A 23416-nucleotide genomic window follows, 5' to 3' on the forward strand; every position below is an offset into this window, starting at 1 on the left:
GTAGTTTGTTATGGCCGTTCACTGCTTTGATGCTCAGGTTAGAACACCCCATGTCTGACAAGTTGACTCTGTGACATGCCCCTCCATGTCATTTATTTGTTTATTTCGGGGAACACTGGCAGAGTAATTAAGGGATGTTACCTTCATTAGAACTGTAGGGCTTCGGTTGGTTAAGTCAAGGATGAGACTAAGCTCATCTAAACTCTGTTGCACTTCTATCTATGCTGTGATTTGTGAGGTTTTCCTTACTGTTGCTGCTCATTTGGTTAAATCGTTGGTTGGAATATCGGGGGCTTTTTTGCTTGTTGTGTGTGTGTGTTGTTTTTTTCAAGGCAGAGTTTTTCTGTGTAGCCCTGGCTGTCCTGGAACTCACTTTGTAGACCAGGCTGGCCTTGGACTCAGAGATCCACCTGCCTCTCCCTCCCAAGTACTGGGATTAAGAAGTACTGCGCAGGGACTAAGCCATATTTAAGGACAGTAGATCATCCACCGTGTGGTGTGCTCCCGCACTGTGGTTAGGGGTGGGCAGTGTGGATCTAAAGCACCCCTGGTAGCTCAAGAGGACATCTGTGGGCTTGGCTTTTGCTGTCACTGTACTGATTAGGTTTTATTGCCCTTTATTTATTTTGCATGTGGAGGTCAAAAGAAAAGCTTTAGGAGTTGCTTCTTTCTTTCCTTCCACCAACTGGATCCCAGGGATTGAATTCAGCCGCCAGGCTTGGCAGCAAGGGCCTTTACCTTCTAAGCCCTCTTTTCAGCCCCCATTGTAGTTCCTCCTCATTACATTTGCTACCTGTAAAATGTCAGCAAAAACAGAGGGGCACACGCCTTTATTCCCAGCACCTGTGAGGCAGAGGCAGGTGGCTCTCTGAGCCCGAACCAGCCTACCTACAGATTGAATTCTGAGACAGCCAGAACCCTGTCTCAGGAAAGGAAAGGAAAGGAGAGGAGGGGAGGGGGGGAGAGGAGGGGAGGAGAGGAGGGGGTGAGGGGAGGGGAGGAGAGGAGAGGAGAGGGAAAAGAAAACCACTCAGAAAAACTAAACATTTTCCAAGCGATATTTTTGGTCATTTTCATTTTGATCCACACAGTGTGTCTTCAGGCCTGTAGTAAGTTGGTGTCATTTTATTATCTGATTCCACTTGTAGTAACACGTAGGAAGTGGCATGTGACTCAACCATTACTCGATGCTCTCTGGAAATAACAAATGTGTTGTAATTATCTGTGACCAGATATAAATGGAAAGAGCAGGGTTTGGTTCCTCTCTCTCTCTCTCTCTCTCTCTCTCTCTCTCTCTCTCTCTCTCTCTCATTCAGCATGTGTTCTTTGCTGCCTCTGTCCTTGGCAGGTTCCATCTGGCTGCTCCACATTCTCACTGTGAATTGGTGAAGACTTATCTCATGAAGTTTATTAATAGACCGGCTGGGTGTGGTGGTAAACCCAGCTTGTACTCCCAGCACTTGGAAGGTAGATGTAGGAGGAGTTAAGTTTGAAGACAGCCTTGTTACGAGAATAGTCAGAGAGCCTCTGGTGGGAGCTGGGGATGTAGCTTAGTAGAAGAGTGCTGGCCTCACAGGCCAGGCTCTGGGCTCCATCTTTAGTGCCAACACAGGGGAAGTCAACAGAAGTCTTCAAACAAAAAGTATCCCATATCAGTTCCGCTCTTTAAGTCTTATTATTTAACATTTTAAGGTGGCATTGCCTACTGGCCACATGCATAGTCTTCCACAGTATTGTTTTAAATACCTTCCTGAAACCTAGAGCAATGCTGTTTGCTGTTTGCCACTACTGCTATGTGCCCTGGCTTGGTTGAGTTCATGAATTTGAAATGTGTGCATGTTTCACCTAAATCCCTTTGATTTAGCCAGCACTGTGGCCCACGTGGGTGAGTACCTCAGTTCCATCGATAGCACTGGGAGGATGTTTAATTTTAGTAATAAATTCCCTATTATTGCCCCCCTTAAGAACCTAATTTATGGGGGCTGGAGAGGTGGCTCAGCGGTTAAGAGAACTGACTGCTCTTCCAGAGGTCCTGAGTTCAAATCCCAGCAACCACATGGTGGCTCACAACCATCTGTAATGGGATCTGATGCCCTCTTCTGGTGTGTCTGAGGACAGCTACAGTGTACTCATAAATAAATAAATCTTTATTTAAAAAAAAAAAAAAAGAACCTAATTTATTCAGATTGAGTCACATGAGTACAATGATGTGAATTTCTTCCTGAGACGTTGGCTCCCAACCTGAAAGGAGAAAGGAGAGGGTTGGTGCAGCTGGCAGAGTGCACTTCCTGTTGGGGCATGCGCTCTGTTCTACTCTGTCTCACCAGGGTTGTGCTTTCTCAGTTCCTCCCTCAGTATTCTCTGTCTTCTTCCTTCTCAAATATAATTCACAAAAATGTCGTTTAGAGCATGAGGAGTAAAAACAACACAGAAGCAGAGTGTTTTCCAACGGGAAGTGGCACTTGCCCAAACAGTAAATGTCCGTGGGCTGACCCCAAAGGCAGTTTTGTGATCCACTTCAAGGTACGCCTCGGCAGCTTGTACAGTCACAACTAAGGTGTGTTCCAGTCAGTTCTGTAAAACCAAGGACTCAGGAGTTATCCCCGGGAGGCCAGTTTTGAATTCCGCAGACCCGTGAGGGCCAAGACTAACAAGGTCAGGGGTTCCTATCTGACCACTGTGACTGTCCGTTTCATTGATCCTATCTACAGTGGCAGACACGCAAAGGAGTGTGAACGGTGGGAGCCCCTGTAAGGTGAGCCTGGCCGGCAGGGCAGAGTGTTGAGTTCAGAGCTGTGCGTAGCACACAGCACAGCGCTCCAGATCCACATTGAGTGGGGCTGCGGAAACACAGTTCAAGAAGGGCCATGTTAGAAAGAAACGTCACCGCTTGCAACAGAATGCTGATGGCTTCAGCCAAAATATTTTTAGATTTTCTTTCTAAGAAGATCATGACTTGCCAAGAACTGTATGCTTGGTTTTGAAATAATTGAAGCGTATTTTTTAAAATTCCCAACAAGGGATTGTTTATGGTTCAAAATCAACATAAAAGCAATTCGGAATGTTTTCATATCTGAAATGACAGAGTACTATACTTCTATTCCTGGCCAGGTGTCGGGCTTCTCCTGTAGAAGAGTCTGGTTTGATTTTTATATTGACTTGGAAATTTTGGATGGCATCATGGGGTGGGAAGCTGATGAACGTGATTGGTTAGAAAACACAAAACCGAAGTCCTTTCTGCCATAGCTCTCCTTCATCCCGCACATTGTCTGACTGGAACTTGTTAGGTTCACAGAGCTTAGGGGACAGTGTGTGTCCTTGGATCCTGTGACTTCTCCAGGTTATGTGCCTGTATAATAAGCAGTTCTCAGTGCCCACCATACCCAGGGTTACACAGCGCTTGTGTACAGAGGCCTTCAGTTTACAGCTCACAAGTCTGTTTATCTGGGACACTGTGGGAAGAACGGGGAGGCTGCCTGTTTTTTGCTTTTAGAAGGACCTCTGGCACCATGTAAAGTTGACCCTAGAGAGAACCCACTCCAGGGAAATGAGGACATGAGGCAGATAGGGAGTGGAGGAGACTCTGCTAAGAGACCCAGCAGCTGATCTGGGTGTGGACCACCTTCCCACTTCTGTTGAGTGGACTTGGGACACACACATCTGTGACTTCAGTTTGTCCAGAGTGCCATCTCCTCAGGGTAGGACAAGCACAGATGTGGGTGGGTAAGGCTCGTGTTCCTCCCAAGAGCTGGCCCACTTGATGGCACCAGTGCACAGTAAATGCCTGTTCTTCACGGGCATGACACGTAGGTGAGAGGTTGTCTACCGTGACTGGCTGCTGGGGTTAGGAGGGATAGGAGGCATGGTGCCGGAGAGTTCACTCTTACACAGAGAACACCAGGTCTGGCAGCACACTGGTTTCTGAGACGGAAGATGAGGGAGGAGGAGTGGCCTGGCAAGTCTGAGGAGCAGATGTCTGCAAATGCTCTTGAAAACGTGGTTGAGTCACTTGTACCCTGGTGACAGCTGAAGCCATGGGCTCTGTGCTCATTTTCCCTTTCCCCTGACCCTACCAGGGTCTTACCGTTTCATCCTTTCCCATCCACAGCTGGTCAGCTCGACATAAAAGTCCCTTTGGCTCTGGCTGGTGGCTATAAGGCAGTCCACCAGTACATTCCGTTGCGGCTTCCTATGCCGGTGGCAGCCATTCCCAATGAGTTCCTAGTTTCCAACTTGTAGTCATAAGACCTGTGTGGTTTCTGAGCTGGGTAGGATGACAGAGAAACTCTGGTCCGCCTTTATCAGAGGAAAGTGGCGGAGCTCAAGCACAGATCCCCAAGTGTACGAGAGCTGGCCTTGCAAGCCTGGTGGTCACCCTGCTTTTTGCTGGATGGAGGCTCCTTTGCCCTGGAATAGTCTCTGTTTCAGAGACTCCACAACATCCCAGGAGACCCAAGGCAGAACACTGTCTCTGCTGCAGTCTCCCTTGGTGCTGGTATTTTCCGAAACAAATACAGGAACTAAAATGAGAGAAAGAAGATGATTTTCTCTGTGGTTATCAGATAATCAGATTACTCTGGGGATTAGATAAAAATAAATCTTCTGTTCCTATAATTAGTTACTGTGATGAGTGAGTTCTCTTTTGTAAGGTGGTTACCTCACAGGGCTGGAGAAATGGCTCAGTGGGTAAGAGTGAATAGCACTGCTTGCAGAGAACGTGAGTTTTTCTTAGTGCCAACCATCAGGTGGCTCATGACTGCCTGTAACTCCAAATCCGACACCTCTTCTGACCTTCCTGGGCACACAAACATTCACACAAACACACAAACAAACCCAAAATCTGCCTTGAAAAGTTAAATCAGATACACAGGATTGGGCTGAGAGAAGGTGTAAACTAGAAAGGCCACGGTGAGTCTAAGAACAGAGTAGGCGTTCTTGACGTGAGAGGAGGAAGTTAGTTCACAGACATCCCTCTGCAGCTTCCCTGGGGAGCCGTGCTGCTCTCCACTTGTCTTGGGGTTTACTATTTGAAGCCCCTGAGGGCAACCTTGTCCCGTTTGCTTCCACTGTTCTGTTTCTCTTTATGCCTTTGCAAAACCACACAGTGTCTTCCCCTTATGGTTTTGTTCACAGGCCATGTTCTCATAGAGATTTCCAGCACCCACAAGAAACTCAACGAGACTCTCGATGAGAATGTAAGTGAACATTTGTTATATTTTTAAAATGTAGTTTTAAAAAGATTGCCTACAACTCAGATAAGATTTGATTTTTTTAAAAATTTTTCATCTTGTCAACAGTTCAAAAAATTCCATAAGGAGATTATCCATGAGTTGGAGAAGAAGACAGAACTTGATGTAAAGTACATGAACGTGAGTGTGCTTCTCACCCACCCGGCCACACCGGAGCTCACAGCCTAGGAGAGCTTTACACACACCATTAGAGGGTGTATGTGTCGTGCCTGTGCGTGCGCGTGTGTTTGTGTGTTTGTGTGTGTGTGTGCATGTCTGTGTGTCGTGCTGTGTGTGTGCACGCGCGTGTGCATGAGTGTGCATGTCTGCGTGTGTGTGTGACTGTGTATGTGTGTGTCTGTGCGTGTGTGTGTATGTGTGTATGTGTGTGTTCGTGTTCGTGTGTGTGTGATGCTGGGGATGACCTCAGGCCTGACATGATGCTAGGCAAACACTGCCACTGAGCTACATCCCCAGCCCTTAGTGCTGTTGTGTACTCACCAAAGCACTGACTACCCAGGGTCTAAATCCCTTGGAGAAAAGACAGAATTCAAAAGAAAGTACATAGTCCTAAGAATTCAAGTTGAATGGAGGGGATCCTCTGGGGCGTAGATATGGAGACAGTATGGCCCTCACTCTTAAGGCCCAGATTGGAGCTGGTCAGTCAGCGACACACAGTGGAAGTGTGAGCAGAGGTGACCCCAAGACAGCGTGTACAGTGCTCAGTGAGATATCTCGTTTAACTTACAGGCTACTCTTAAAAGATATCAAGCAGAACACAGGAATAAATTAGATTCTTTGGAGAAATCTCAGGCGGAGTTGAAGAAGATCAGAAGAAAAAGTCAAGGTGGACGAAACGCACTCAAATATGAACACAAAGAAATCGAGGTGAGCGCTTCAGCAATGTCTTCCTCTGTCAATCATGAATGCACAACTTAAGGGGAGGCTCACCTCAGCCAGCTGTACCCTGTCCACCAGCTTGTCCTGTGCTACCGCTGAGGTGAAACAAAAATATGTGGTAACATACGTCAGTAATCCCAACTCTCTCAAGGCTGAGTTGAAAGGGTCTAAAGTTCTAGGCTAGCCTGTGCTATATAGTGAGAGTTCTAGGCTAGCCTGTGCTACATAGCCTGTCTCAAAGAAAAGAAAAACAAAGCATGCGTAATCTAACTGAGTAATGCGGCATTTTCCAGAGTTAAGGTAAGCACATGGTACTCACTGGCTTTCCCTTAACTCTTGGGATTCACATGACTGTCCCTTCTGCTTGCTTGCTTTGTTTGTTTGAGGTAGGATCTCACTGCGTGGCCTGGCTAGCCTGAAACTCTGTGTAAACCAGATTAGTCCAGGACTCACAGAGACCTGTGTGCTGCTGCCTCTCAAGTGCTACTACTAAAGGTGTGCACACTCAGTGACACGAGGCCTCGCTGTCCTCATTTTACTACGGGAAAATCCTGTGATTGGCACCTGGAGCTGTGATCAAGTGTGAAACTTTCTAAGATGACTCTAGTCATCCCAAGAGTACAGAGTTGTAATGCCAGCTGCCCTCGGTAACCTTTCTCTGCACAAGTCAGTGTCTTAAAGATGGTGGTATCGGGGTTGGGGATTTGGCTCAGTGGTAGAGCGCTTGCCTAGGAAGCGCAAGGCCCTGGGTTCAGTCCCCAGCTCCGAAAAAAAGAACCAAAAAAAAAAAAAAAAAAAGATGGTGGTATCCTCTCCGGCCAGGTTACACGGATTTGCCCAGTGTTTATCTGCATTTAGTGTTCACACCATAATCACACTACACTGGGTATAAAGGTGGCAGTGGAGAAGACTCACACCATGCAGCCATCAGATGCCTCCCGTCATCTCTCTATTACTTATCTCCACAGTATGTGGAGACAGTTACCTCTCGCCAGAGTGAGATCCAGAAGTTCATCGCAGATGGCTGCAAAGAAGCGCTGCTTGAGGAGAAGAGGCGCTTCTGCTTTCTGGTGGACAAGCACTGCAGCTTTGCCAGTCACATACACCGCTATCACCTGCAGGTGAGCGTGCGGCCCCGTGCACTAAGGGTGGCAGAAGCTTTATCTTGTACTCAAAAGTCCTTGGATGCCTTTCCTTACAGATTAGCACAGTAGAGAGCAATGGGCGCTTACCGAAGTACAGGTGGGATGAATGACCAAATATCCACTTACCATTAATTTACTAACTTATCCATATTTAAGATCCTTTTTGAAAAAATGACAGACTTGGCAGTTGTAACCCGGCTTGCCCAGCATGCCCTGGGCTTGCTCTCTAGCACACCTCATAAATTGGGTATGGCGAGGCACACAGTAATCCCCAGGAAGTGAGGGTAGGAAGGGCAGATGTTCAGAGTCATCCTAAGCTATGTAGTGAGTTTGAGGACAGCCTGGACAAAAACAAAGCAAAAAGACACAATACAAAAAAGTCAACTTTTGTAGACAGGTGTGCATCCTGGGTGTCACTGTCTGACTAGCCCATCTCTGGGTGTTTCTACCCAAGGCCACAGACACCCCTCCCCCCATTCACACCCATCAAGGCACTGAGTTCTGTCATTTTCCACTCTTGTTTACAGTGCTACTCACGATCACCTCAACCAAAGGCTGGCTTAGTTCCCGCCTTCTCAGAGGCAGCTGTTACAGTAGAGCCCAGGACACTTACCCAGCATTCTCTTCCTCTTTCTCCCCTTTTAATTCCCTTGAGCCTTGGTAACCATCCCAAGCTAGCATGACCAAGGTCGAACATTCACTGTTGCTCATAAGCAAGTGATTTAAGACAGCGTTCGATCCGAAATACAAGTTCTGCAGGAGCTAGACCTAAGCCAACTCTCTCTCCGGGAGAAAACCGCGCCCTTCAGGAGCATGTGTCACACATTCTGTTTCCTACCCTGAATATGCAGCTTCCGAATTCAGAGACTTAAAGGTCTAAGTGGTTATAATGAAAAAGAACTGCTGTCTTCGGTGCCTGCTCTTGTGTCTGCCCTGGTGTAGATACATCTGTCGATGCCCACGGTGCATTTACAGAGTCAGAGCACTGCTGAGTACCTGCCGAAGCCTGTGTGCTTCCTTGCTGAGGGCTCCTGCTGCTGCAGAATGGAGGGTCGCAGCTGCAGGGTACAGCAGTGCCCCACTATGTCCGGAGGTAACCTGGGCTATCTTTGGAAGCTCTAGTTACTGCCAGTGTCCTTCTTAGATTTACTAGGGTCCCAGTAGTGCGCTGTGAAACAGCACAGACCAATCCTGCTTCCTTCTGTACCAGAAGCATCTTCAGCTCTCTGAAAGCTGCTGTGTGATTCCTCCTGTTGCAGCTAGAGCATCCGAGTCCTTCCTCTAGCCAGTCTAGCAAGTGGTCCTCAGTGCCCTCTCCCCAGCCTGTCAGGGGCAGAAGTGTGTAAGCTTGAAAAACAATAAATAGTGTGTGGCCATGCAAAGTAGCTTCAGAGGGAGCCCTGCGTCCTTTTCAAACCAGAGTGCTGCCCTGGAAAGACAGTGCATTGACAGGTTTTGGGAGCCTCTAGAGTCTCACTACAGGAGCAGAGCCAGGTTATGGGAGGAGGAATGGCTCCTCAGCTTCAGCCTCCAGAACGTGCAATGTCTCAGCTCTGCCCATCGGTCTCTGTGCTGCCACCCAGCTACTGTGCGAGCCTGTTAGACTGTGACAGAAGGGCTCCCGGCACAGATATTCCTACCTGCTCCCTCCCACCCACCACTCCACCTGCAGGCTCTCCCACAGACAGACTTCCTGGACCAAAGTCTGAAACATTTGCCTAGTGCTTTCACTCTTGGGCCTCTAACCACCATAGACGTGCTGATTTTAGAAGGACTGGTCGGGAGGTGGTCATGGTCATTTCCGGGGACATCCAGACAATGAAAGAATCACACTGGTTGCTTACCTCTTCCACTTTAGCTTTTGTTTATGAGATGTACACACACACACACACACACACACACACACACACACACACACACACACACGTATGGTCCTGTGTTACCTGGAAGTTCTGTATTTGCTGAGGAAGCAGGTAAGTTCCTTTAGGTCCTGAGCCAGCCTCGTCAGCAACTGAGACACAGTAGATGCTCAGAGCGGCTTAAGCTGCTTGCTGAGTTAGACTCCGAGCCCCATGCCTGGTGGCAGAGCAGTAACATGAGGAGAGGCGCTGTTTGAGGTGGTCTTCACTAGCTCTTCTGACAGCGCTCCTTTGTCTTTGTTTCTTCTGTACTTACAGTCTGCAGAATTACTTAACTCCAAGCTGCCCCGATGGCAGGAAACCTGTTGTGATGCCACGAAAGTCCCAGAGAAAATCATGAACATGATAGAAGAGATAAAGACGCCCATCTCTACCCCAGTGTCCGGGACGCCACAGCCATCGCCCATGACGGAGAGAAGCAAGATGGTAGGATCAGTCCCCTTTCTGCATGCTTACTAGTGTGAGTTAGTTCAAATTGACTCAGAGGGCCAGGCCTGACTCTGATGGACACACACGAGTCCTCCTCTCCTATTCGCTGACCTGACTCCTAATCCTTCCCCGTCCTCCTTTACAACTAGAATGGACTGTGCCAACGTTTGATGCTCCACTTGACTGTGTCACCTTCACTTTAGAAGTGTATTGTTACTGTATTCCAACACAATAAGTTTATTTCCACTGACACAAATCCGAGAGAACAGACTAGAACGCTCTGGTGCCATCCAGAACCTGGAAGACAGCAGCAGGAGGATCATAAATTTGAGGCTGGCCTAGACTACATATTAGACCTTTCTCTAAAAGAAGAAGAAAAGAAATGATATGTTTGAGAATTGCTTCAGAATAATGCAGGCCTGACTTGCAAATCTGGGTGAAGGATACATGAAACAAGTTAGCCGTAAACCGATTGTAATCAAAGCTGTGAACTGAGCAAGTTAATGGAATGCGTTCAGAGCCTTTCAAAAGACTACTCAAGGGCTGGACAGATGGCTCGGCGGTGAAGAGCACTGACTGCTCTTCCAGAGCCTGAGTTCAATTCCCAGCAACCACATGGTGGCTCACAACCATCTGTAATGGGATCTGATGCCCTCTTCTGGTGTGTCTGAAGACAGTGACAGTGTACTCATATACGTGCAATAAATAAATCTTTAAAAAAAATTATTTCGGGGCTGAGGATTTAGCTCAGTGGTAGAGCGCTTACCTAGGAAGCGCAAGGCCCTGGGTTCGGTCCCCAGCTCCGAAAAAAGAACCAAAAAAAAAAAAAAAAGAGCAAAAAAAATTATTTCGAGTGTAGACTCCTGTAGTCAAGTAGCGCTTAAGAGGGAGCCTACCTAGATGTGATATTTATACCTGTAGTTCACCACTCGGGAGGCAGAGGCAGGCAGCTCTCTCTGAGTTTGAGTACAGCCTGGTCTACATGGACAGTTCCAGGCTAGCCTGGAATACATAGTGAGACTCTTTGTCAGAATGAAGTCTTCTGAAGTATTCCCAGGTAGGAAAGTGGGGTTTCTGCCATATGGTGAGAAGCACCTGGAAATGTGTATTGTTCTCTGGCCACACTAGTCTAACAGTAGACTAATAGACATTTGTTCCTACAGATTGGGAAAGACTACGACACCCTTTCTAAATACTCACCGAAGATGCCCCCCGCTCCTTCAGTCAAAGCCTACACCAGTCCTCTGATTGACATGTTCAACAACCCTGCCACGGCTGGACAGAGCGCAGAGAAAACCAACAACTCCACAGGTAAGAGGTTTACTTCACTTTTCTGTGCATGCGTGCAGTGTGAGTGTAAGCTGCATGCGTGCTAGGGGCCAGGAGGAGGTGTTAGCTCCCCTGGAGGTGGAGCTGCAGACGATCATGAGCCCCTTGCTCTGGATGCTGAGAACCGAACCCGGGTCCTTTCACAACCCAGGCAGTGCTCTAACCACTGAGCCAGCTCTCCAGCTCTGTCCACATTTTAAAAAGTGATTTTTTTTTTTTTTTTGATAAATGAACTGTGAGGGAAAAGCAGAAGGCAGACACACAGCTCTAATGGACACATACAGCCCTGGCTTTGAATGACTTCTACCTCAGAGAAGTAATACTGGAAGTAATACTGGAACTAAGTGCAGCTCCACGGTAGAGCATCAGTCAAGCATGTGTGAAGCCCTAGGGCCCGCTCCCAGTATTTGGGGTGGGGTGGGGGTAGGGAGAGTAAGGGGGATGCACTAAATAAGGTCTAGTCTAAACCATAGGACATTGGATAGGTGACATGTTTCTGTAGCACTAATCTATGGTAGATAGATAGCTACAAAGTAAATATTTTGTTGAAAAGAATTTCTTTAGATTTTTGTTTATTGTGCGTGCTTCTGTGTGGGTGCAAGCACTTATGGTGGCCAAAAGAGGGATAGGATGCCTTGCAGCAGGAGTTAGAGGCAGCTGTGAACCACTCGCCATGTGTGCTGGGAGCCTAATTCAGGTTCTCTGCAACTGTAATTCCTGTTCTTACCCACTGAGCCATCACTGCAGCTCGTGAGGTGTTGTAATTAAAGACAATCAGGATAGAGCGTGATAAATTCATTTCACAGAGCATTCCTATCTGAAAGCTCCTTCAGGACAGACCTGATGGTAGTCAACTTGTGCCCTGGAGAGAACCACAGAGTACAGTGTTCAGCTGTAGGGGAAGATGAGAGATCGCAGGAGGAGATTTTATAACGACAGGCAGGATTGCTCAGCATGGGAAAATAATAGCTTGTAGTTATTTGCTTTTGAAGAAAGGTAAAGTCCATAATTCAGTTGAAATAACTCCGGTTCCTTCTAGTAAAAGCCAAGTGAAAAGTTCCAGCAGATTGGGTGTTTGGAGTAATTAGAGACATGTTAAGAACAGCTAAATTGTATTATATTTGTTATGGAGTCCGTGATAAGACGGGCATCTTAAAGCCCGTGCTAGTCTCCCGTCTCCTGGAGCAGCACACAGCAGTGTGTGTTTCAGTTGAGAGACCATTGCAGCACAGTGCTCAAGTGCTCAGCTGCTCCAGTAGCTATGGTCGGCCGCCATTTGCCAGTCGTGACAGGACCAGTCTGGGAACTCTTGTAGGCTCATTTCTGTGTTCATCAGTGTCAGCATTCACCGAGCCTTCCTCCGGAGGCTGGCTGGTGGCTGCACAGCACTGAGGTTCCAGAGACGCGGGTACTTAGTAAGTTCTCACTGCACATGCTCAGTGAGAGGCCAGAGCACCAGCATTTCCAGCTCCCTCCTTTTTCTTGTAACCCAAGGGAAAGGTGGTGGGTCTAGGCGGCTGCCTCAGCTGCCTCTGTGTTCCAAACTGAAAGAGCAGGAAAGTGCGGGCCCCTCACCTGGCTGCCATGGGACAGGTGAGACTGGCATGCTGTGCTGACCTTCTCTTATTATGAGTGCTCTTGGCTGCTGGGCTCCTCTGCCCGCTGTTAAAGCCTTCAGGCTGAGGCATACTGGTTTCCTCCTCGTGGGCAACGTGAAAGGTCTGGAAATAGGCCAAAGTTTAAGTTTCCATAAAAGGATCATGTAGGCAAGACACAGAAACAAGTGGTTTCCTGGGGTCATTCTTCAAACTTGCCCGCCAAGTGTTCTCTGAATCACCATCACAGCCTTGCTCACTTCAGCAAACACTGGGGACGATCCCAGTTTACAGCGGTCGGTCTCTGTTGCAACTGGGCTGAACATGATGAAGAAGCAGAAAGTGAAGACCATCTTCCCTCACACCGCTGGCAACAATAAGACCTTACTGAGCTTTGCCCAGGGGGACGTCCTCACACTGCTCATTCCCGAGGAGAAGGACGGCTGGCTCTACGGGGAGCATGACACCACCAAAGTGTGAGTTGGCACCAGCACATCTGCATCAGGTTCAAATGGCCTTGCCTCAGAGAGCAGCTGTCTGTCCTGTAAACTTCGAGCTGTCTGTGGGTGCAGGAGCCCTTTGTACCTCTTTACAGTCGGGGTCACTGCTGTCATTATATCCTAGGCTGTGTTTATATCTCGTGTATATAGGTGAGCTTGGCACAAGAATAGATCAGCAGATGATATTAGGTTCCTGCTCACAAAAGGCATACGTAGTTTATATTTACGTACTGTGTATGTGCATGTGTGTGTGTGTATAGCATGTGTATGAGGACAACCTCCAGGAATCTGTTCTCTCCTTCCAACATGCTGAGTCCTGAGATCATCAAACTACTATTGGTGTGTGTGTATGTGTGTGTGTGTGTGTGTGTGTGTGTGTGTGTGTGTGTATGTGTGTGTGTGTGTGTGTGTGTAGGAGACACCTGAAACAGCCTCCATTTCATTCAGCCCCTTTGTGAGTGGCTAGCCATCCCACCTGTCATCAGGATATCCTCAAGTGTGAGTACTTCCTGCCTGTGTGCCTACCTCAGGTATCACAGACAGAGGAGTCTTTCTTCTTTGTCTTACCTTTAGGAGGGGCTGGTTCCCATCATCATACACAAAGTTGCTGGAAGAAAACATGAAGGAAGCTATGTCTGTACCAACACCAAGGTAGGGAATATGGCCCAGCTCTCCTAGCAACTGAAGCGTACCTTGACCCTAATGTCCCAGACACATTAGAGCTACAGCCTTGTATGCAGCCACCCTGGGATTAGCCTTCAAAGCTGGGCTGATAGGAGCCAATGGCTGCTCCCCTGTGGTTTCTGTGGTCCATGAGCTTCCCTGATTATCTGCTATGATACAGCCTGGCCCAGCCCACCAACTCCTCACCCCTTCCTGTCCCCACCGGTTGCACACTAAGCCCACAGGGCATGGCCTCTGTTTCTCACCAGCAGCGTAGACTGTGCAGCACTCTGCTGTGATGCTCTCTCACCTCAAGTTCCGGCCTGGTGCTGTTTTCTTTCCTCCCTGTGTCCCACTTAGTGACCTCTGTGGGTCTGTTTGCTTCACCACACAGACATTCACGCTTCTCAGGACCCATCAGTACTCTCTTATCTGTGTCTCCTGGGCTATTTCATCTATTTTTTTTTACATTTTATTTATTTTATTTTGTGGGAGGAAGCAGATCCATAACACATATGTAGAAGTCAGAAGACCATCTGCAGGAATCGGTTCTTTCCTTTAGTCATGTGGGTCCTAGCGCTGAAACCCAGGTTATCAAGCTTAGCAGCAGGAGTGCTTCCCCCCTGAGCAGCTCAGCAGCTGCTCTCATGGTCCTCCTGTCACCGCCTCCTGATTCCCCAGTTCTTCAGGGTAGGCTGTGACCAGGAAAATAGCCATCTTGGAGCTGGAAGGATGGCTTGGGGTTTAAGAATGCTTTCTGCTGTTGTAGAGGACCCAAGTTCAGTTCTCAGTCAGGTAGCTCACAACTGGTAAAACATATATTTAAAAACTAAAAAAAAAAGGCTAGACATGATGACATGTGCCTTTAATCCCAGCACTTGGGAGGCAGAGGCAGGCGGATCTCTGTGAGTTGGAGGCCAGCTTGGCCTACAGAGTGAGTTCCAGGACAGCCAGGGCTACACAGAGAAACCCAGTCTCAAAAAAACCAAAGAGAAGGAGAAAGTGATTGGGGGGGGGGGGGGGCTACAGTTTAAAACTGAGAACACTGAGACACAGGAAGATTGTAAGAACCTGCTTGCCAGGTGTCATAGCGCACACCTTTAATTGTAGCACTCAAGAAGCAGAGGTGTGCAGATCCGAGTTCAAGCCAGCCTGGTTTATATAGTGAATTCTTGGACAGTCTTGGACGGTCTACACAGTGAGACCTGGTCCCAAATAAAAAATAAATAAATAAAAGAACCTTGCTCAAGGGCATACAGATAAGAGTAGACCAAAACGGAAGTCAGTTATGACCCATCCAGGCTGAACATTATCCGGTGTGGATATTTAGGTCTTAGGTATTTCTAGCTGGCTGCACACTGGACCCTCAGGAGTGACGTCCACACTGGACTGGTCATCTTTATCATGAACTCCCTCACACATGCTGTTCTCTACCTCTGAAGCCTCAGTGCCATGCTCAGCAGCCTTCAGCCCCTCTCCCCAGAGAGTATCTCCATATGTTCCTCTCTCGCAGAGTCTAAAAATACTCTCATACCAAGAAGGAAGCTGTCTGTTTGGGGAGGGGTAAGGGTTGTTTTTTGAGGCAGGGTCTCAATATATAGCTAAGGATGCATGCACATGTATGTAAACATACATCCTTAAGCATATAAACTATCGAGTGTATGCAGTGCCGTTGTCCTCTCTTCACCTTTGTTTCATGTGTATTGTTTTGATTTTATGAATGTCCGTGAACCACATGCATACACAGTGCCTTAGAGGGTACAAGAGGGCACTGGATCCTGGGAATGGAGTCACAGATAGTTGGGGGTCCCCATCACAGGGATACTGGGGACCAAGCTGGAGTTCTCCGGAAGAGCTCTTAGCTGCTGAGCCATCTCTCCAGCTACACTTCATCTTCACTGTCAGACACCATGGGTATTTAGGGTATCGGGGTCCAAGTGGCCTGACCTTGTCTGACTTGGCCCCCTCACTTTTGACGTTGAGCTCTGCACCAGTGAGAAGCATCAGCACTGTGGATCTGACTGAGAAGAGCAGCGTTGTCATCCCTCCTCCTGACTACCTGGAGTGCCTGTCCATGGGAGCCACCTCCGACAAGAGAGCAGACGCTGCCAAGATACCTTCTACTTCTACCTTCAAAGCCCCAGTGCCCAGACCAGATGCCACGTCCACATCTCCCGTGAGTGCTGGAGGGGCAGGCTCTGTTGATGGGGTGAGGGCCTCGGGTTTTCTTCTTCATGCACACATTCTCTCCCCGGCTCTAAGCCCTCTTTGCTTTTTAGTTTCTCTTATGTAGGAGAATCGGTGCCATTAGTTTGCTAGAGCTTTGCTGTCTCCTTGCTTTTGTCTTAGTTTTTTATTCATTTAATTCTCTTCCTCTTCCCCTGCATTTTGTTCCTTTTCTGAAAAGAGGAAGGACTGAGCTTAAAAATGGGGACTTTGTACCAATGTGCAAAACTACCCCTGTGAAAGGAAGTGGGGGGCTTGGGCTCCTGGCTGCATCCTTGTCCGTCCTTGGCAATGGCAGACGGAGTGTCTCCAGAGTACCTGTACCCGTGAGCTCTAGACCAACAAGCAAGGCCCAGGCTTCTTTGGAATTCAGTGATTAGAAGCGGGTAATAAACCAAAACAGGATAAAAGCCATGCTGGGGGCAGGCGTGTGTGTGACTAATGATTGAATAGCATCCTGGGTGGATGTGGCAGGTTACTTTTGTTTAAAGTTTAGCGTCCCAAGATGGAGCCCCAAGGAAGGGGAAGAAAAAACCATTCCGAGTGGGGAGGCCTCCAGGGATCCCACTGGGATGGCCGCCAAGCTGGCTGGGGAGGAAGGAGCAAGACCTTCAGCCAGACTTATGAGATGCATTCGTGCATCTAAGAGTCAGCCCTTCTGTGGCAAAGGACAATGGGCAGCATATGTGGCTATGGTCTCTCTGAAGTGACATTCAAGCTGTGACAGGAAAGAGTCATTGTGTAGAAGTCCTGGGAGATGTTTCCAAGGCAGAGTGCAAAAAGTTTAAACACTGTGTGCAATGTGCACACACAGGGCATGGAGTAGATGTGTGGCTCTCGGTCAGGGGGACTTCCGGATAGTTCTTTTCAGGGAGGACAGAAGAGGAAAAGATAGAGAAAAGGAAGACAGCTGAGAAGTCAGGGTGCATCCAGGCAAAGGAGCCTGATGTGCATCCTCGGTGTCCAGTCTGAAGAGACGGAGACAGGAGAATTGCCATGAGTTCAAGACCCACTTGGGATATGTAGTAAGTCTCAGGCCAACACAGGCTGCACAGTGAGACCCTGTCTCAAACAATTGCATGTCACAGCTTCAAGTACATGGTGAGCTGAGTCTTCATGTTTCCCTGCTTTGGTGAGACTCCATTTTCTCCTGCAGAAGTTCAAGTGTAATGCAAACAGGACAACGGACGGCCTTAACTCTCTCAGCTGCAACAGTCAAGTCACTCAGCAACCTGGCCATAGAACGACTGAAAAGAGAGGACTCGTTTAAAATTCTAACAGGGCCAGCATATCCTCAAAGCCCCACGATTTTTTGTGAACATCATCAACTAGTCATTACTCTAATTCCTGGTAATGTCGTTAAAATAGTTTATAAATCAAGATGTAGTGGCAGATACAGTCCTGCAATCCTAGCACTCAGGCAGTAGAGTCCAGAAGATTTGAAGTTCGGCATCATCCTTAGTTATATTTATATATTTATATATATATATATATATATATATATATATATATAGAGAGAGAGAGAGAGAGAGAGATATTTGTAGTATACTCATTTGAGTCTGGGTCTTGTAATTAGTTGAGGGGATTCATGAGTCTTTCTCATTGACAGGTCTCCCTTCATTCTCTTTCCCTTCCATTGTTGTTTAGGAAACCAGGTCATCTGTCCTGGCCCCCAGTCTGTGTTGTGTTGATTCCATCCCTGTACTGCCTTTACTGTGTCCCCTCACTGTCCTGTGTTTCTGGAGCTCCAGTCCAGTCCGTTTCTCTCTGCTGCTCTATGATCACTTGTCATTGGAGTCAACACGATTTCTCTTTTTGTGACAGCAACAGTTAATGGATTGTCACCTGGTTATCTAGTGTGTTTTAAAGTTAAAGAATCCTGTCCAAGACAGGTCTGATGGCCTACTCCCAGCTACTTGGAGGCTACAGCAAGAGGATTGCAAGTTCAAGCCCAGCCTAGGCGACTTAGTGAGATTCCTTTTTTCAAATCAAAAGAAAAGGTTAGGGGGTTGGGGATTTAGCTCAGTGGTAGAGCGCTTGCCTAGGAAGCGCAAGGCCCTGGGTTCGGTCCCCAGCTCCGAAAAAAAAAAAAAAAAGAACCAAAAAAAAAAAAAAAAAAAAAAGAAAAGGTTAGGGTGTCGCTCAGTAGAGTATGCATAGACAGCACTCATGAGACCCTGAGCCCCACCCACCCACCCACCAAGAAACCCCAGCCTCATCATGCAGCTGCCATGGGTTTGACTGCTTGTCTGTCATTTTGCAGATGGTTGACCCCAAAGCTTTCTGTTTGCTAGACATGTGCTCTGCCACTGAGCTACATCCTTATGGCTCCCAACATTTTGTTTTTCCTACGTATGAGTACTCGTGTTCCATGCCTACGTGAGTTGGTGCTCATGGAGGCTGGGAGAGGGCACGGAGCTGCAATTACAGTTGTGAGCTGCACAATGAGGCTGGGACCAAACTCAGCTCCTCCAGAAGAGAGAGCAGCAGGTGCTGTTAGCCTTCGAGCCATCTCTCCAGCCCCCAGAACATCTTTTTATCTTCAGTAACCTTGCCACATGAGCCAAGGGAGTTGACAGAGTAACCCTCACTTCATAGGAAAAAGCGAATTGACAAGTCCAGTTTTAAAAATAAACAACAATAACAAAAAGGATTCTCAAAAAAATACTTTTTTTCTGGGCGTGATGGCGCAGACCTTTGATCCCAGCACTGGGGAGGCAGACACAAGTGGCTGTCTGTGAGTTCAAGGTCAGCCTGGTTTACAGGTCGAGTCCCAGGACAGTCAAAGCTGTAAGACCCTGTCTCAAAAAAGAAAAAGTAAATAACTTATTCTGTATTTAGCATTTCATAGTTTAACTAGGACCTAGGTTTGTTTTTAACTTCTTACTTGCCTAAATCATAAGATATGTCACTATTGAGAAACTGAGTCAGTATGGTAGCACATGATCCCAGCATCGGGAGGCTGGGGCGGGTGGACAGTGAGACTCTCTCAGAAGCACCACCCCTCCAAAGAGAAAACAAACCAGGAGTCTGCCCCTCTTCTGCAGTGTTCCTGAGCCCTAGAGGGGATGGCATGAACACCTTGCCCACACTCAAGTCCACAGTGACTGAATGTTTGCTAAAGATCAGAGTCCAAATTTTGTCCTCGGCCTTTTGTAATATTTAAAATACCTTATAACTACATCTTATCTAAGGTGCACTTCGGGATAGAGTACCTGTGTAACATGCACGAGATCCTGGGATCCATCCCAGCACATACATACGTGCAGACAAACACTTGTTAAATATGTACAATTAAAAAATGAGATTATAAAAAAATAATTAAATCAACAACAAAACCCCAGAGAGTCCCAAAGCAAACATGGTCATGGCGCTCGCCATTTGGAGCAACACTAACTGCGTCCTCCGTCTCTGCTCCTGGGACTCCTGATCTGAGCCTGTCTGGTGACGGAGGAGCGTCGATGGAAGACTGTAGCTTGCCTGGATCTTGAATATGATAACAGCAATGATCTAGAGAGCTAGGGGATAGCTCAGGGGTGGAACAAGCAACTAGAACGTAGAAAACCCTGACTTTAACCCCCAGCACCATTCAAAAAAAAAAGGATGGATTTGGTTTAGTTCCATTTTCTCAAAGCTAGGAAAATGTTAAAAGGAACATTTAGTAATGCTTATATTTCTAGGATATGATTAACATTAATTATGTTTCTTTTGATACAGATTTAGATAAATATAAACAGATGGATGTGGGTGGGTGGACGGTTGGATGATTGATATTTTCATCTCTAGTCTTAACCTGACACCCACACTTAGTAGAATCATAGCATTTTCTCCTGCCATTACCAGCTGAGCCGCTGCGCCTGGACCCTGCTGAGAGCTGGCCTGGTGGGGTAACTTAAGGTCGGAATGGATTACAGGGCCTCGGGAAGTGGAGACCGGAATGACAGCCACTTCCTAGGTCCTGCAGTGGATTGGGAAATGTCCCTAGCAGTGGTTATCAGCACAAGGAGGGAAGGGAGCTGGGAGCTCTGGCTGATAAGGCCCATTCCACTGCCTTCCTGATCCATCAGATAATGGAAACTACCAGCTAGTAAAAGTCTGACGTCACTAGAACGTAGTGGAAGTGTAGCTCAGTCGCGTGCTTGCTTAGCATGAACAGAGCTGTGGGCTCCATCCTGAGCACCACAGAAACCTAGCATAGTGCTACAGAGCTCACATCTTTAGTGCTCAGAGGGAGAGGCAGGAGATGAGGAATTCACAGTCACGGCTAGCCTTGGCTACATGAGATCCAGCCTCAAACAAACAAGCAAAAGAGCGATTGGCCTTCAATATCCAAAGGCAGAGATATTTGCGAGTCCCTGCCCAGTCCACTAAGGATGTTTACTTTGCCTTATCTTACACTGAGGAGAAACAGACAGGACCCCACACAAATGCAGAGGCTTCCTGTTAGAGGTCGAGGTTGCATGACGATTTGTACAGTTACCACCAATTACAGAAAGGGTCCTGGGCAAACTGCAGGGAGAACAGTACTCTTCCATCGACACTGCTCCATCACCAGACAGGCTCAGGAGTCCCAGGAGCAGAGACGGAGGACACAGAGTGAGTGTTGCTCCAAAGAGTGAGTGCCATGACCACGTTTGCTCTGGGACTCTCTGGGGTTTTAATTTTACATTTTTAACAAGTCTTTGTCCGCACGTACATATATGTGCCACATGCATACCTGGTACCTGAAGGAAGTCCAAAGAAGGCATTAGATTCCCTGGAACTGGAGCCACATATGGTTGTAAAATAGCATGTTGGTCCTGGGAATTGAAGTCGGGACCACTGCGAGGGCAGTCTGCCCTGCCTTCAGCTGCCCAAACGCGCTATCATAGACATGTGTCCCTATACCCAGGGAGATGGCCAGTCTTTTGAGTTTAAGAAAATGTATTGCTATGGAGACAGAGTGGCCTTTAACTCAAATCCTCTTCCTGTCCTTACCTACCAAGGGCTGAGATTGCAGGCGTATGTCATCATACTGAAATGGACATCTTTACGAGGTGTCCCAAGTCCCTTAGGCTTCCTCAGCAGGACCCCGCCCACCCTGGGTCGCATAGCCCTTTACTCCTGAAAGTGTCTTCCTAAAGAACGAGTCGTGTTCGGTTAAACTGAGACCATCTTGTAAGGGGTCGAGCTCTTGGCCCTGTGCATCTCCACAACGACCTCTGTACAGTAGGAAGGGGACAGTGGGACAGAAAGCAAGTGACCAGTGTACGTAAACATGTGCACTGGGTAGTCAGAGTGTCTGCACCCCGGCCCTGCCCATTACCTCCTGTTGGTCATTGCCCTTTCCAGACTCAAGGCCACTGCTGCCCTGGCGTTTTAGAGACAAATTGGCCCATTCCCTAATGGCCTGCCTGGCTCCAGTTGAGCACCTTGGCTTGGCCTGCATCATCCCATTTTGTTCTGTGTGCTCAGGGGCCAGCACCTTCACTAGCTGTCAGGAGATGGCACAGCATGGGTGACAGGCCCTGCCTGTCTGCCATGGTACCCCCAACTGCAGGGAAGGGGAGTGGGGAGGGCAGGCTTGGGGGCAGCAGTCCTTCCTGTCTAGGAAGTGGGAGGTAGGCCAGCTAAGATAGGCAAACAGTAATGGTGTATTTTGTTTGGTTTTTTTTTTTTTTTGGTTCCCCCCCCCCCCCCCCGGAGCTGAGGACTGAACCCAGGGTCTACCACTGAGCTAAATCCCCAACCCATAATGGTGTATTTTGAAGTCACCCTGATGGACAGCACTCAAAGTTGGTCTAGAAATTAGACTGCTGCTGGAGGGTTGAGGCAGAGGAGAAGCTGCCTGAAAACTTGTCTTTGTTGCGGCGTGATGTCCTGAAATACCTGTTGGAAGTTGAAAACGCCTGGTCCCCTAAGCTATGGCCCATCCTAGCGTAGTAAGGCAGCACACTGCAGAGGGCCAGACGCTGTCTCAGCGCTACCTGAGCATCCCATGGGAGGGGACTGTATCATGTACCACCAGCCCAGGAAAAGACCACATCCAAAACGCACAGTACAGTTTTCTAGTGAACGTGTCACTTTCACACTGTTGTACGCCATCACACCAAACCACCAGTCACGGTACTTGGTTTTTAAGTAAATACTTTATTAAAATATACAAGTTCATGCACCAAGCACAGGAATAACACATAAAGAGTAAGTACACTCTTTTTTTTTCATTTTTTAAAAACAAGATCATATAGTCCACACTAGCATAATATTTGCTGTGTAGCCAAGAATGACTTTGAACTTCTGATCCTCCTGCTTCCACTTCCATGGTACTGAGATGCTTGATGCCACTATGACCAGTTTATGAAGTTCTGGGAATGAAACCCAGGGCCTCGTGAATAATACCAGCTGAACTACATCCCTAGATCTTTGGGAATTAGGTCAGGGGCTCACTATGTGGCCCAGGCTGGCCTCGAACTCTTCTCCTGTGTTAGCTTCCCAAGTGCTGGGCATATGGGCATTGGATACCAGACCTGCCTGGCCTGGAAGTGAATTTTCTTGAAATGGTTGTAGGATCAGCAGCAGATTGAGAAACAACATTCTCAGATCCCCAGGACCCTCTGTGTGTGCCCCATAGTCATTGCCTCTTCTCTATGGCCAGGATCCCCATGTCCTGGCATCATTGCCTCTTCTCTAAGACCAGGATCCCCATGTCCTGGCATGGGGATCTCACAGGGACAGACTGGATGACAGTCAAGCGCTAGTTTTCTGTCAGACTTTTGGTTGTTTCTACCTGGGGCTGTAAGAGAGACCCATTCAGAGCGTGTTGGTGAGGGCACCTTAAGATGCACTGAGCTTGTGGTTTTAGGCAGGTTTTAGCAGGTGCGGTGCTGTCAGGTGGAGAGAGAGCCTTATAGTTTCCAGTTGAGCATCTGGTGCTGTCCTCCTAAGGCCACACAGGATAGGTCAGTGTTTGCCCAGAGGAAAACAGAAGGCAGCCATTTCCTGTGGGAAGAGTCTGCTTATGGGAAGTGAGGCAGCCTGGGGCTGCAAGGCTGCATTTCTGGTCTGCCTTCTGGGCACCCAGAGGCTCCTTCCAGACTGAGGCTGCTGCCTGGCTTACTGCTCCAGGCAGTCCAATCATGCCGGCGATCTGAGCAGGCAATCGACAGGCCAGCCCTCCTGATGTTCTTTAAGAAGAAATCATAAATTGTCTCTTAATCACCCTATCAAATGAAGTTACATCAGAGGTGACTTGTCCAGAGCAACCGAGGGCCCTGCAGGAAGAAATCACTTAACACCACTTCAAGCCTGATTAAGATGTGCCAAGCCAGGCAGTCGCTTTGTGCTTCTGACGATATACATGAAGTCCTGTGCTAGATGACTGCTGACTCCAGGCAACCCAGAGGCTGAGGTCACGGCCCAGGTGCCTCCAGCCTGCCTCTGGCTGAGACAGTGTGTCTATCAGGTGAATTCCAGGATTCAGAGATGCTGGCCTGGAGGAGCCTG

General features: G+C 48.0%; 1 protein-coding gene across 5 annotated transcripts in view; it reads left to right on the forward strand.

Moving 5' to 3' along the window:
- Positions 1-23416, forward strand: part of Baiap2l1 (BAR/IMD domain containing adaptor protein 2 like 1) — an 89513-nt gene that overhangs the window by 63771 nt on the left and 2326 nt on the right. For 4 of the 5 annotated variants that reach the window (XM_017598315.3, XM_063271253.1, XM_063271254.1 and 1 more), the window contains 9 exons: positions 5134-5195; positions 5298-5369; positions 5979-6116; positions 7097-7249; positions 9451-9618; positions 10785-10932; positions 12796-13021; positions 13619-13696; positions 15692-15884. In XM_017598315.3, coding sequence (XP_017453804.1) covers positions 5134-5195; positions 5298-5369; positions 5979-6116; positions 7097-7249; positions 9451-9618; positions 10785-10932; positions 12796-13021; positions 13619-13696; positions 15692-15884 — 1238 coding nt within the window. The remainder of the gene's footprint in view (positions 1-5133; positions 5196-5297; positions 5370-5978; positions 6117-7096; positions 7250-9450; positions 9619-10784; positions 10933-12795; positions 13022-13618; positions 13697-15691; positions 15885-23416) is intronic. The other variant, NM_001034140.1, reaches the window with a different exon arrangement.

This window comes from Rattus norvegicus, chromosome 12 (assembly GCF_036323735.1).
Source record: "Rattus norvegicus strain BN/NHsdMcwi chromosome 12, GRCr8, whole genome shotgun sequence".
Classification (NCBI taxonomy): domain Eukaryota; kingdom Metazoa; phylum Chordata; class Mammalia; order Rodentia; family Muridae; genus Rattus; species Rattus norvegicus.